This window comes from Diadema antillarum, unplaced genomic scaffold (genome assembly GCF_040938485.1).
Source record: "Diadema antillarum isolate AM-2024a unplaced genomic scaffold, OU_Dant_1.0 scf00000031, whole genome shotgun sequence".
In the NCBI taxonomy this organism is placed as follows: domain Eukaryota; kingdom Metazoa; phylum Echinodermata; class Echinoidea; order Diadematoida; family Diadematidae; genus Diadema; species Diadema antillarum.
In genome coordinates, this window is record NW_027270920.1 from 682,501 (window position 1) to 698,256 (window position 15,756).

At 37.1% G+C, this 15,756-nt stretch overlaps 1 protein-coding gene across 1 annotated transcript; it reads right to left on the minus strand.

The window, feature by feature from the left end:
* Positions 1–3,036: 3,036 nt before the first annotated feature.
* On the minus strand, positions 3,037–9,377 carry LOC139741625 (BRISC and BRCA1-A complex member 1-like). Its single transcript, XM_071652206.1, has 8 exons — positions 9,225–9,377; positions 8,272–8,470; positions 7,453–7,511; positions 6,969–7,089; positions 5,669–5,778; positions 4,988–5,111; positions 4,068–4,154; positions 3,037–3,395 (listed from the first exon to the last, which is right to left on the minus strand). The coding sequence occupies exons 1-8, from the start codon at positions 9,356–9,358 to the stop codon at positions 3,228–3,230; spliced, it is 1,002 nt and encodes a 333-aa protein (XP_071508307.1). The 5' UTR covers positions 9,359–9,377; the 3' UTR covers positions 3,037–3,227.
* Between the last annotated feature and the right edge of the window lie 6,379 nt (positions 9,378–15,756).

The following is a 15,756-nucleotide window of genomic DNA, read 5'->3' on the forward strand; positions in this document are numbered from 1 at the left end:
GCTTTATGGCAGTGAAATTTGCTGTTTTGTAGACCTTGCCAAATTGAAACTTTCCATTGTAGAAATTGTAAGGAACTCTTGACTGCATAAACAAACTCCAAATTGCATGATTAAAATAGGTGAAATAGTTAAAGATAGGTTAGGAAAACAAAAGCATGACATTTTGAGCGGTATACTGAAGGGTTCAATGGTATGCTAAAATGGTAGTAGTAGGCAAATTAGATGGTCCAATAATTAGGCAGTTTGAATTGTATGAGGTTAATAAAGGGTGAATGGTAAATGAATGGTGTGGATAAGTGGTAAATTAATGGTAAATAAATGGTTGTGTGTGTAGTATACCTTTCAAAACCAAAATATGTACATGTGTATCTCAAATAGTAAATACTGAAGGGTAAATGAATGATATTCTCAAATTGAGAATGGTATACCATTCATTTCTTTCTCTCTCTCTCTCTCTCTATCTCTCTGTTTTTTTGTTTGTTTGGGTTTTTTTTTTTTTTGGGGGGGGGGGGGTGAGTAGGGGTAATTAGTGCTTATTTATACTGATCAAGAGTCAGAAACACAAGTTTAAATCAATGTATCAGCAAAATAGGCCACAAAAGGATACAGAACAAAATAGAGACTGTGGTCATACATTCTCAATTTTCACATAGCATTTAATCCATCGAACACACACATGTAAAGGTACAAAATACATGTGCCTCAAGTGTGTGAAAGCTGAAATTCTTCTAGTGTTGGTAAATATTCTGACAGCCTACTCATATTGTGTCCAAATGTCCCTTTTCAGAGTAAAAAAATGTCACTGGAATGCTTTGGTTTTACTTTCGTTAAACGGTCACAATTTTTTACTGCTTTTCAAATATGAATGGTGAAAGGGACATATAGCAGTCATGCCTGTAGACACTTCCACAGTAAGCATTTTGGTCTGTCCGTGTTATGTACGTTCCACACTAAGTCTAGTAATGGTATAAAATGCATTGTTCATTAGACTTTTAGAGCTGTTATCTTTTCTTATCAATATTATGTCATTTAGTTGGAAACAACAAAGCTTTAATGAGTATTCATTATATTGACCTTCATATGCTATTGCATAAATGGCTGTAGAGCGTTGTAGATGTTACCCCCAAACTCTTTCTTTTTGGCAAGGCAAAAAAAAAATCCACACAGATTGCTTCTTTAAAGCAATGTTAGGACAGAGTGAACTCTCATTTAAGTGTTAACAAATATTGTACAGTATGGGGTGGTGATGAAATGCACATCTCACTAAGACATCTTGACATCCCTGAAATGCACTCTTTTACTGTGGAAATGTCAGTGTATAAGACAAAATTTCATCAGCCGAATGTCATTTCTAAGAGGGGCAATCAGCAAAATGCTTTACAGTAAAAGCATGATAGCATACTAACATGTAGATAAACCTTGATATACCACCCGCTTTACCCATTTCCCACAGACACGGGTTAACAGAAGTGCACTGATAAGGTATCTCATATAAGTGAGTGGTTAAATTTGCTGCTGAGAACTACAGTAATGAAATAAAGTATTATCCTCTCTTTTTTTTTTCAAGAAAGTCTGCAATTTTCTACCCTGGAATATATACATGGCATTTCTGTCTAAATACTAGTTCACTCTAGAATTCACAAAGTACAAAACCAGAGTGAAAAAAAAGAGAATATAACATACTCCATCTTGTTCCAGATACCATATTCAGACAGACCACTTCCACAAAAAGAGATATGGCTTTCAATACTAGCAATATGCAGGACTCATATTTTTATGGAACATGATGTAAGGGTTTACAGCATAAAGCTTTAAGAGCTCATCATTTTCCTGTCAGCCTGCAAAGGTCTTGTGATTGTGCAATACTATGTGGCAAAATTATAATTTCAATTGTGGGTCCCACAACATTCCTAAGTGGCATCTTCAATCATTTTGGTGCCAATAATGGTAGTGTACAACAGGTGACATCCAAATGCTGGGAAGGGTAACATATCCATCAAAGGAAAATATATTTTCCCCAGCAGTCAAGGGAGTCATTTGCAAATGCAATAGTCTCCACTTAACCCATTGAGGACAAGTCCGGAGTATATTTGGGCAGGTGTCTATGGGGAATGCATGTTGTAGCAAAATTAGTCCGTCCTCAACAAGTTAATCAGGTAGTGTCTGGTAGAGCATTTCTTACCTGATTAAGCAGAGAGTATTGTATCAGTTTGGCATAGACCTACATTGTATACAGTACTCTGGCTTGCTAGGGTATGATATTTTTCTTCCATTTCTTTCTATTTATTTTTCTTTCTCAATAAAGAAGCCTTTATACAAGATTTATTCAAATCCAAACCCATCCACAGACATCTATTAAATATCACTTTCATGGACTTCTTTTGTAATGACTGAAATTCCATAATGGGTTCATTCTCTCTTCTCTCTCTCTCGCCCGTGTCTCTCCCCACATCTTCCTTTCTTTCTCTATCTATGCATCAACTCAACTAGTTTTCCCCACCTTATGATTTCTCTCTAGCTGGAACACTCAGTCACCTAAACACTAATGTTTAAATCAGAATTTGCAACACATTTCCATATCTGAAACACTCTACATGTAATTTGCCATGTACAGACAAGGACAAAACTCTATGCAGGATTTACCATACATTGGGTGCATGATCACTAATCCAGTGTACATAATTTCCTGTTGGTTGGAAGGCATAAACAGCACATCGGCAGTACCTTCCTTCCAAACCACCTCCATTTTCATTTACATCAACAGATCAGCACCTAGCTCTTCACTTGTTGCATTTTCAGTAGTTTTCTTCTCTGACTACATCTCCAACATTCCTTGTGTCAGCTTCCCACATGGCAAGAATGTGTATCTCCTTACACTCAACAGTTTACTTTTAAAATACTTCTGACGAAGCAGTCTGTCTCCCGGCAACAAAATGTCCTCCAATACAATGTGACAATTCATCCCTTGCAAGAGAGTTCAGAGATAATGAGATGTAAATGAGAAGCAAAAGAATACATCTTGTATTCTTCCTCCATTTTTTTTTCTCCACAATAGATGCTGCTGACTCTCCTGCCAACATTCAGAATCACTGAGTCTCTCCTGACACGTCCATCTGATCTCCAAGCAATGACACCATTTCTGCATCGTCATCAACTCCTCTTTATTTCTCAGCACAGATTCCAACTGTCCCCTCCTACCCACACGAGGGTGGTGTGCAAGGCGGCCCTCACTGTTCGGGATCAAGGGAGTAGGAGCTGAAGATCTGCTCAGGCCTCTGCAGAGGGTGGGCCACAAGAGCCGCCATCTTGTTATACAGCTGGGTGGTGTTACGCCCGACCTCGTGGATGTAGGACGTGTTGTTTTTGTCCAGGTCCAGAAACACATCATAAATGTCCTGTGAGCAAAACAAAATTCACCAACAGGTGGTGTCAATCACAAAGTTAGGCACGACCCACACACTTCTACCATTCTTACTGTCAACATCACAGCGACTCCAACTCTCCCACTTTCGACGGGAGATCTCCCACTGAAAGCCAATGTTTGCAAAATCTCCATTCTCCCGCTTGAGATTTAATTTCTCCTGCCCTGGCTCTGTGTCTCCCGCTTGAAATGATTTCTTACTAATTGCCATAGTATGTTGAAGAATAAGCCTTAGATAGCCAGAAAGAGCATCTAGAACCCTAGACCCCGGTTACAAGGAACTTCGCTATTTGCACTTGTGATGTGCGTTTCGCGCACATCAAGTTGGAGTCTCCCGTTTGCTAGGGGTTCAGGCGGGAGAATCTCCAGATCAGTAGGTGCTTAGGGTTGGAGTCTCTGACATCACATGATGCTTCAGAGGTGTATAGAGCAAAGTGCATGAAGAGTATCAGGTAAGTGGCTTGTAGGATTCCATTGCCAAGGTAGTAGTGTAAATTATTGTGTAGTGTCACCAGCACCATATCTTCATAAAACAATGCCATGATGAAAACAGAAGATTGAATAAAGAACATCCATGCAAATAATCCTTGTGCTTTCTACTATCAGATACTCAATAATCTTCTTTCTTTTTTTTTCTCCCTCTCACCTTGCAGCAGTTGTCTTCCGAGGGAGGCTCGTGGAGATAGAAGACGTCAAAAAAGAAATAGGGCGAGCTGGAGAGGGCCAGCTGCTCCTACAGAGAGAATAAAAATGATTTTTGTTGAGCTTATGTTAATATTGTGGTGAAATAAATACAGTGTACTGATCTGGCTTTTAGGCTGTGCCTGTAGGTTGATTTTATATTCCTATTAAAAGTCCGTTCATGATTCGGTCATCCATGTACATGGAATGCACTACACGAACCTACCAAACATCACAAAGAGCATGATCAAATTCTATAGTGAAAGGTTACACAGCTGAAAGACCCAAATGTTGGTGCTGCCAGCAAGTAATCACACATAAATGCCAATTACACACAAAACATACATGTTAAATTTCAAGATTGAGTTTTGATAAACACTGTAAACAGCAATATTTTCACATGAATACATTTCTGCGCCGAGCAGCTTAAAACCATATTCGCGGGTTGTTGAATTCGCACTGCCCAGTTGTCAAACCATTCAGAGTCCTCAGAGTGTGCAGAGAAATTGTGAAAATATTTTTGTGGATTTTAGAATTTGCACTAACCAGAAGTAGTGCAAAATATGTGAAAATGTGTGTATTGCAAAAATTTCTGCATTTACAGTACATGGCAAAACATTGCATAACCAATCCTGTCATCTGGCCAGTTCTATGTTCTTAAAAATGAAAGGGGGGGGGGGGGGTGATATCAGTGGGACTAGAGTTGTATCTACAATTGTTGTGTCATTCATATAGCTATGAATAGGTCAGATGCTCTTGAGGAGTTACAGTCTCTTTTTCCAACAGATATACACAAAACACTGGCAGATAGAGTTGCCATCAACTGACTTGTAGTTAGTTGGGGTGAAACTCAATCAAGTACTGGTGCAATGTGGGTGAACTTACCTCCCTGCCACTGGTAAACTCTGGAATGTGGGCTGACCGGCCATAGAAGAAGAGTGTTCTGACGATGTATGGTGGAGGCAAGACCTCAACATCTTCTATCTCTGGCAGCTCCACTTGAGATGCTCTGCAATCAAATCAAATCAAATCAAATCAAATCAAATCAAATCAAATTAACCTCATGACTATCATATTCAAATTCTGCATAAACATGGATTCCATTGTGATCTCTTCTGCATAACAAAATCTTAAAAAAAAACAACAACAATGAAAGGACATCATGGAATGGCTGAAACTATACATCAAACTGATAATGCTGAACTTACAAGCTACTTCAAGAAAAGCTCAATACTCATTGATAAAATCAATACATGTATTGATTTGCAGGCCAAATAATCTGTTTAGGATGGGATGAATTTGCTACAACACATATTTCTCATAGACACTTGCCCGAGTACATACTATAAAAGGACTTGTCCTCAACAGCTTAAATACATTGCAAAGTCACAATCATTCTATCCAATAAAAAAAATACAATCATAGCTGATCTGACACCAGTGACTCCTTGCTCTGTGGTTTCATTCAGTCGTGGACATAAACAAGCACTGCCTGAGTGAATGGATGTAATGTAAACAGAAAAGCCTATACATCAATGAATTACAGAAAAGCAGATCATTGGCTTACATGGTCTTGAATAATGACGAGAGGTCACATGATTCACAGTCTTGAGTCTCATTGGTCAGATCAAACATGACGTTCAAAAAATCTTCAACATCAGAAGTAAAATCCTGCAGCTGAAAATCCAAGTGAAACAAAATGTATTGTAAGTTAATATAATCGCAGATAATACAGCGGTGATGCTACTTTGAGCATATCACTCAGAAAGTCACTCAAAATCCACCCAAAATTTACCCACTAAAAGGTTATACTATACACATGCACATAATTGTACACACATATAAAAGAGAGAAGTATGTGACATCATATTTCTTTGTCTTACATAATGTATAAATGTCAATACTGTGGTAATCAAATAAAAGAAGAACAAAATAAAGAATTTTGAACAGCATGAACTGGGTTCTGTAATGATATACTCTATAAGCCCTTGTTTTCATGAGGGTTTAATTTTTGCAAATTTTGCAACATTTGATGAAAATTGGTTTTGAAATGGCTGAGATATCCAACACAGAGCAATTCTAATAAAAGGTGGGACCCACCTTTTATTACAATTTCTTTGTTTTACTTTGTTTTTGGATGTCTCAGTCACTCCATAATCGATTTTCATTAAATAAACTCTAGAATGGCATGTCCTTTAGTATTTTTTAAGTGGTTTCTTGGTATCTTGCAAAAATTTAAAAGCCCAATCCTCATCTCAACCAATACTATACAATCCCTTTAATCACAGAATTCCGAGCACATCAAGCTCAAATGTCGAAAATGTAGCTCTTTTATTTTCCTGTCTTGGGATTTGCATCTGCACCATCAGTAGAAAGTTGTAAGAGCCATTATGATGTCACTTCTTTCTGACGGAAAAGAGAAACCAATGCAATATTCTGGTTTACTCAGCACCATGAGTATCTTTTTAGGTAGAATAAGCACTTGAGAGTCTCTTTATTATTATTATTATTATTATCATCATTATTGTTATTATTATTATTATCATTATTGTTATTATTATTATTATTACTACTATTATTATTATCATCATCATTATAATTATCATTATAATAATAATAATAATAATAATAATAATAATAATAATAATAATTATTATTATTATTATTACTACTATTATTATTATTATTATTATCATTATCATCGTTATCATTATTATTATTATCATTATCATTATTATTATTATTATTATTATTATCATTATCATTATAAATATTATTATTATTATTATTATCATTATCATTATTATTATTATTATTATCATTATCATTATAAATATCATTATTACTATTCATAGCATCACTCTTACCCACACAGCGGTTTCCTGTAGCACAACCAGGGCAAACTGGTGAGCTGGGCTTATGTTGCTCTTTGTTCGCACAAACAGGCTCAGCGCTCTCTTCACAAGTTCAATGGGCAGATGCTTTGTCCTGACAGATATATAAAAATGGACACAACCAGAGTGCATGATAAAGTATACAAATGAATTTGAAAATTTAGCCAACCGAACACTTAAATTCAGCTAATTTGTACCTACACAAATCCTAGGCTGCAGGAACGCTCAATCATCTCTATCTCTTCTAACAGTACACTCATTTTAATTTGATTCGAGTCCACAGACTACCCCTTCTAAATGTTTTATGCAAAACACAGTAGATATGCAATACACAATAAAAATGTTTCAAAATAAATTAATATGTATCTAGTTGTGACTTAACAATTGCTATAGACACCCCCTTCCATGCATTACCATTTGCCAAGACAGAATATTACAACGACAGCAATCTACCTACCCATCTCGTTGCAAAAAGGGGACCTTGTTGACTTCACTTGCGAGATCGATGCATATAATCTGGATAGAAGAAGGAAGGTATGCATGTATGGTATGTTTGATTCTTAATTTCAAACTAAAAGATTCTCTTCCCAGAATGAATTCCTAGGAATAAGCAAAGTTCATTCTCTTCCATTAGTGACTTAAAATGAGCAATTGTATTGACAGCTGAAAGCAAACTGAATTAACAATTGACAAATTACTTTTTGATAAAGATATTGAGCACTGTCTTCCAGCAGAAGGATGTTTGTACTGGAAGAAGAAAAAAATGATGTTCATTGATGGTTATTAACTTTTTAACTGATCAAATGGGAAACACTGGAATTAGTAGGTCTATGCCAACATGATAACTCATCCAAATAAAAAAGGAAACAAAAGGTACACAAATGGAACATACTGGCACACAATGATTTCCATGCTCATTATTTTGTATGACATTTCATTCGATAAGATATCAACACTGAAGAAATGTAAAAGTTTCCCCAGCATCTATACACCTGTCCCCCTCCCCCCCCCCCCCCCCCCAGCATTCCACTTTAATAGAGAGCAGAGAGTAGTTGAAGTGTGCTTGAGAAATTGTGGATTCCTGGGTGTATATGTCGCATATGGACAGGTAAGTCCCTGACTGCTAAAATGAATGAATGTGGCTGACTATACGCCGTCTTTGGTTTCCCTTTTACCGTTATTCATATTATGTATTGTATGTTGTATATAAAATGAATGCATACGGCTGATGTATGGCAATCGAAAGAGACTGACCCGCTCCCATGTTCACACTCACAATTTTCTCTGGACAGTTGACCGATGGAAGCCTGGGACCGGTCACTACCTGTCTGTCAGCCCCATCACCTTCAGTCTCCTCTGCCTTCAGTTCACCTTCCTGCAGACCGCTCTCCCCCTCCCCACCCTCACTCTCCTGGGGCATTCGCCTGGCCTCTGACCCATCATCTTCCATCAGCACGGCACCACCTGGTTCAGATCTGGTCATTAAAAAATAAATACATGTAAATAAATAAAAAATACAAATATCAAGTACACTCCATCAATATGTACTGGGCATTTTGAAGTGTACCAATACCCTGAGTATTACGTCTGCTATATTTGTAGAACATCGTGAGACATGCTCTCTGCTAGATATTATAATTTTTTGTCACTCCGATTTTTATCTATTGGAGTTTAGATGTAAATTTTAAAGAGTAGACAAAAACAAAAACGACTTGACATAGACTAGTCGATCATCCTATTCTTTCAATCGAATAATCGTGCTATCAATATTTTTTTTCAAAATACGTCTTGAACTATAGTGATATGCAATGCCTGCACGTGTTCATCTAATCAATTGACATGGAATCTTGATTTTTTTCATAAAAATGTACAAGTATAGCTAGGACCTGCAACACATCAGTACCGATGCTTTACAGAGCAGAAGTTATAATGTGCGAAGCACAAGTGCCAAATTGTCACAGAGATAAGTGTAATACCGGTATCTGATTGATTGAAATATGTATACTTTCAGGGGCTATCACCACAGAAAAATTATGGCTGTTTTTCGTGTATTCTAGCTTTACACAAATTTGATTTCCAATTTTGTGCATGATATAGGTATATGATGCACATTTTTTTTTTTTTTCAGACTCCTCAGAGGTTTGTTGTAATCCAAAGAGCTACAACTGGTTTCCATGGAATAAGATAAGAGTTTGCATGGCTAAAAATATAAAACTCAGAAATAAATACTTGTGAACATTCTCTGAAGCTTGATTCTGGACTGGCAAGTCTCGACTGGAACTGGCAACGTGGTCTAGATCACCAGAGTTCTCGTCATGCACATCAAACTCAGCACGAGGGGCGACCTTTTCCTGTCCTTCCATGTCCACACTCTGCAGAATTGCAAACTCTTCACTGCTGGATATTTTAAACACCCTTTACCTTCAGATGGTAACAAGGAAAAAAGAAGGTTCATAACTTTAAACTTTATGCAATATCTCAGCATCATTCACACATTTGATAAATCAACAGGCCTAGGTGATGCATGGTTTTTTTTAAATTTTCTTCATGAATTTATTGGTACATGTAAATTAAAATGACTACAAAAAATACATTCATAATCTTAACAGTTACCGGTAAATCACTTTTTTTCATATCGTGCAGTTCAGTTACCTATTAACTTCTTCAGACTAACATTTTTCGTTGATCAAAATGTTGATGTACTAACATGCAATATGTATGGATCAGCAAAACAAAAGTGCAAAGTTTTTTTTTTTGTTTTTTTGTTTTTTTTTTTACATGCAGTTAAGTGGAATGCGGTTCCACTGCATTGCCAATTGAGTGGTACACTGTATGTCATTGATGTAGTCTATATCCTACTGTATATCATAAGCTATATATTTTGCAAGGTTTATATTTTCATGAATTTGCCAGTCAGGTGCCATTTGCAAATTTAAAGACATGGGAAAATACTGACTCTGACCCTGAAATGAATGACACGAATAATAAATGAATTGAATTATCTGCCAGAGAATGTGGTAAATGCCCCTTCAGTGCAATGATCACTTTCAACTTCAAGATCAGACTGGACCAAGCATGGGCAAACCAACATTTCCCACATGATACACATGTATTGACTATTGTGCTATTGATACAAAAAATTAATGCTGAGAGTATGTATGGAAGAGAGCCAGACAAACAGACTGAAAATAACACCCAGACTAGAGAGAAAGGAAAGGAATAGAAATGATGAGACTGAATCACAAGAGCAAGAACTGGAACTTGGAAGTAAGCCCGACTGCTGTGACATACTGACAACATAACTATGCACAGCCCAGTCACACAGCGTCTGGTCGGGCTACTGACAGCATAACCGCAGCACCACGCGCAGGGGTTACTGACAACACTACACTACATAAACAGAGTAAATTCAACAGCATTCTTCCGGAATCTCAGGTAAAGCCTATAACCCCGGGGCTGGTCGCAGTTAGGGTAAAGCTAACCCCGGCGCGGGGTGCTGTAACCATTGACCGAAAGATCAGTCTGTATCTGGTCATCGGGGAAATGTTCCGCGGAGACTGCATCTGGCTTCACGGAAAAGCGATAACATCAAAAAAATAAAAGACTCCTCCGGACAGACGGATCTTTCTGTCTACTGTAACCAGTAACAGTACGTGTTGGGGTCGCTGCTGCTGCGGTCAGGGTAAAGCTAACCCCGGCGCGGGGCGCTGTACACAGTAACGGTAAGTATTTGGGATCACTGCTGCGGTTAGGCTTAGGGTAAAGCCTAAGGCTGCGTTCACATAGAAGTATACGGTATTCGGTATTCACTATTCGCTATTCGGGCACCCAGTACACCATCACCCGTACCCACACCGTCAAGTCATCATCCCATGCAGTGAGGATTTCTTCCTCCTCCACATCCCAGCAAATCTTATTAACAATTTCAAAACTGCATCAGAATGTCAGTCTATACATGCTTATTTTTGCTAAAGGGCAAATCCAGACCAAAATTGTCATTATTTCATAAACAAGAGACGGTATACGCTGCAAGACAATCAAACAAGCTCAATTCCCACTATGCTATACTATTCTATGCTTTGTATTTGATACTTTCGAATAGTGCCCTCCTACAATTGTATATGTGAACCGGTGTTAGGAAATCCTATCGTTCGATTCAAGCTATTCGCGTGCCCTCGAAAACGAGCCCCGAATACCCGAATAGTATACTTCTATGTGAACGCAGCCTAACTGCGAGCAGCCCCAACGTGCAGCGTCTCCGGAGCTAGGCACCTAGGTAGTAAAGCCTAAATAAATGGTAAATGAAAGGTGACACTCGTTCTCCACTTTACTGTTCACAGTGTGCTCCACCGCGGTCATGAATCAAACCACTCGCGAAACTGTCAGGAAGTCCCAATTTGCTACTAGATTCGCTAAATATGTGGCCCATGCATGCAGTACCGGTAGTCAAAATGATCAGAAAATGGGACACAAGCCGCACGATTACCTGTACCTGGTACCAAGCGAAGACCTACGAGAAATTACGCCTGAGCCGCGGGGCCAGGGGCGATGCTGCAGCCGGCGATAAACTGACAACAGCGAGGGCCGTCGATCCAACTGAATGAAGAAGACGTCTCGCAACGAGTCCTTACCAGAAAGTGGGTGATGTTTCAACTCACCTCAGTTTCCCAACAAATCTGTTTATTGCTTTATCAAAGCATTATAAACACTTAAGGGCGCCAAAACACACATAAGGTAAATTACTCACTAGTGCTCAGTAGAAGTTCAGTAGATTCAGCTGTCGAGCTGTCATCACACAGTAGATACGGTACATTTGGCTGTGCGAGGACCACTTCACGTTGTACACTGCTGACCCAGATTGTGCAGAACACGGTGTTGCTAGAATGGATTGTGCTAAACTTGTGTTTACGCATTTTAATACACCCTTTGAAACCCTCCCGCTACATGGTTGTCGCTCATGTTCACATTTTGATCACAGATGTTAATAATTTACATTTCCATCTGCAGAACTTTGCCCTTGTGCTGCAGGGACTAATTTCTCAGCTGACTATTTGACAGAATCATCATACTGAAAAATTAAGATTTTTTTTTTCATTCTCAAAGTTTGCATATTTCATACAGTTAATCCTTTACATAAACACAACAGATCTGCTGAACACTCTCAACGGAAAGTATCTGTTCATGTATTTTGATGAGCTTGAGGCTGAATGAACAAAAAAAAAGATGACTGACAAAGAATGTGTGATATTATGATAAAAATTCTGATAGGAGCAGTTGGGCAGCTTTGAGTTTCTCTAGAAAGTTTTTTCTTTTATTTTTTATGACAAAGGCAGAGTTGTTGGAGAGTGTTCCAGATATCAGACTCAATCTATAAAGTACAGTAAATGAGAATGTACAACTGCCTTGGAGTATGGATTTGAAATAATGTGTTGTCGTTTCGTGAACGGAAATGATATCTGCATGGAGCCTGGGTTGCGTTAGCATCAAGTGGGCTAGAAAATGTGGAGGTGTAATAGTCATGATGCACCTGAAAACAAGTAGGGCTAGTTTGTATAAGTCACTTCGCTCTTCCAAAGGTGATAAAGCCAATGTAATTGCTTCACTAAAGAAGCACTAACTTCCACCCTCTTCTTTGCAGCTAGCATCTACCCGTTCAGTTTTGGACTTTCTGGGGTTTTTTCACATCACTGGCATTTATAAACTCAGCAACAACAAAAAAAGAAAGTAAACGCTTTTTCAAGTACATATTTTTCATATAAAATTTTGATAAATATTAATGTCTTATATACCATGTTTGGTAATTTAATTGGCTATCAACCTGGTAGGTGAATATAAAAAAAAAGCAAACTTCACGCATGAGTAAACACAATCGTTTTTTTTTTCTTCCAAAGCACACAAGTAAAAATTGCAAAAAGTGACGAGTAATTGTCATTCATGCATTATGTGCTCTTCCATGTAACAATGACAACAAAAGACAATAAAACAAGAAGAAATACAAATTAACTTTCAAAAATCATCCTATGATCTCTATGAGGACTTTGTAGCCAACAAAGATAAATAAAGGAGGAAAAATAATGACAGAAAATTAAGAATCTGCTGTCAAATCCAAATTCAAATGGCATGAAAGAGGCAATATTAATGAAATTGGTAGAAATTTCAAATGTTATCTCAAATTAAGAACTTCGAAAATGATATTTGGTTCTTGAATTTTGTCTCATGAATTCTTAAATTCCTAAGTCCAAAAATTGAAATAAAGAAAGTCTGTCCATATTATCACCTTTGTGGCTTACTCCCTGTGTCTTTTGAAGTTAGATTCGACAGAAAGCTCTTATTTTTCCCCCTTTAGTTTCCCACTTTGTTAGTGTTTGAGCATATAAAGAGATACAAGAGGATGGAAATTATTTTGTCTCTCATTGTGTGAGATTGGTCTTTTGATATCCTTGCTATCTTGAAGGGCGTTTGCAAATGAGTGACAAAATGTCAGTTTTTGCAATTTTTACTTTTGTGTTCTGAAGGACAAAAATTGATGTGTTCACTCACGCATCAAATTTCCCTTTGTATCAACCTATCAGTTTGATAGCCAATTGAATAATCTTTAATATAGTATATGACACAATGATTTGGATCAAAATCTTCTACGAAAAATATGTGCTGGAAAAAGTGTTTACTTTCTTTTTTTGCCAAGTGTATTATTTTGCCAGCAGAGACTCTTTGAGCACTCATAACACAAAGCTACCTGTTGTTGTGTCACTGCTCGCAATTCAATGAGTTTGATCCTGATTGCATTATGACCAATCACAAGTTGGCATTTAAGTAGACCATGAAGAAAACATTGTACACATAAAATAGTATTATATATATATATATATATATATATATATATATATATGAAGACTTTGTTCGCAAAAACCGATAAGTCCATATTTGCCAAATGAAGATAATTGCGATTAAAGGTCAAGAAAAATAAGGAGAATAATAAGAAAATTTTTGCTTCTTTTGACCATAACTTCAAGAATTTATCTTTATATGTAGTGACCAAGATATCATTTAAAAGGTATCATTTTGTACTTTATAAGAGAGACCGTACTTCAAAATCTTCAAAAATGGATTTATCGGTTTTTGCAAACAAACCCTTCATATATATATATATATATATATATATATATATACATATATATATATATATATATATATATATATATATATATATATATGAGTATATGAATATAAGAACGACCCAAGTCCATGGAAGACCATTACGAGTAAACTAAAAAAAAAACTTCATATCTTTTTTGTTTGTCCAATAATATTCCATTTAACTGTGATGGGAAGGCAACATTGTATATACAAATTAGAACATATACCATTATGACAATTAACATTAACATTAATTGTGGAGACGCCATTTTGTGTGATGGACTTGGGTCGTTCTTTGATTCATATGGACTTGGGTCGTTCTTTGATTCATATACATGAAATTCTGCTATAGAGATGAGAGAAGGACGAGAGAGGGCGCTATAATATGAATGTAAGAATGACCCAAGTCCTTCATTCTTACATTCATGTAAGATTTAACTCATTTATTTCAGGCACTTCCGGGGGTAATTAGGATTTATCATTTATACACAAGATGAGTCCATGCATAAGCTACAATTTCCCATGTCAAACTGAATTTGGCCAAAAATTGGACTTGGGTCGTTCTTATATTCATATACTCATATATATATATATATATATATATACATATATATCTATATATATGAAGAGTTTGGTTTTTGCGAACAAACTCTTCATATAAAATCATATATATATATATATGTATATATATATATATATATATATATATATATATATATATATATATATATATAATATGAAGAGTTTGTTCGCAAAAACCGATAAGTCCATATTTGCCAAATGGAGATACATGTATTTGCAATTAAAGGTCAAGAAAAATAGAATAATAAGAAAATTTTTGCTTCTTTTGACCATAACTTCAAAAATGTACCTTTATATGTAGTGACCAATATATCATTTAAAAGGTATCATTTTGTACTTTATGACAGAGACCGTACTTCCAGAGCTACCAAGTCTCACACATTCTGCTTGAGACTCAAGCATTTAGGGGCAATCTCACGATCTCATGCATGGCACCCATTTTTCTCACGCATCTGGCGAAGTCTGCAACTTGGGCCTATAATAATGAGCATACCTCAAAAGATTAAAGTGATAGTTGCAATTGAAGGTATATTTCCCTTTTGTCTTTCAAAATAAGTAAAAAATAGTCACTGAAGTATGCACCTGATCGCTAAAAATTGAAAAAGCTCCCTACCGTGGGAGGCCATGGGGGGGGGGGGGGGAACCCCTCTCACACCCTCGCTCGCGCGCACATTCGCATGCCGAGATGCCGAGTCATGAAAATCTCACTCATAAAATGTTTTTGAACTTGGCATCCCTGTACTTCAAAATCTTCAAAAATGGACTTATCGGTTTTTACGAACAAACTCTTCATATATACAGGGGCGGCGCAGCCGTGGGGGCCGTGGGGGCTCAGGTCCCCACAATTTTTGTGCACCATACAAAGGAATACATAAGGTGTCATCACTTTGGGCCCCCACACTTTTTTCAACCCGGAAGTATGTAAGTGGCACTAAAATGGGAGGGGAGAGAATGAGCTGAGGACCTTTTTATTTTTTTTTCTTTTTTGCTTGTCAGGTGAAGAAACCCAGAAGTGGACGGGGAGAGATGAGCTGAGGACCTT

Bases quoted from the DNA above. Each gene is read 5' to 3' on its own strand.
- LOC139741625 (XM_071652206.1), bottom strand. From the start codon at position 9,358: ATGGAAGGACAGGAAAAGGTCGCCCCTCGTGCTGAGTTTGATGTGCAT. The intron at 8,471-9,224 runs GTATTTATTTCT...TTTAATGACCAG, and splicing joins GCTTCAGAGAATGTTCACAA to ATCTGAACCAGGTGGTGCCG. The intron at 5,112-5,668 runs GTAAGCCAATGA...ATTTGATTGCAG, and splicing joins TCGTCATTATTCAAGACCAT to AGCATCTCAAGTGGAGCTGC.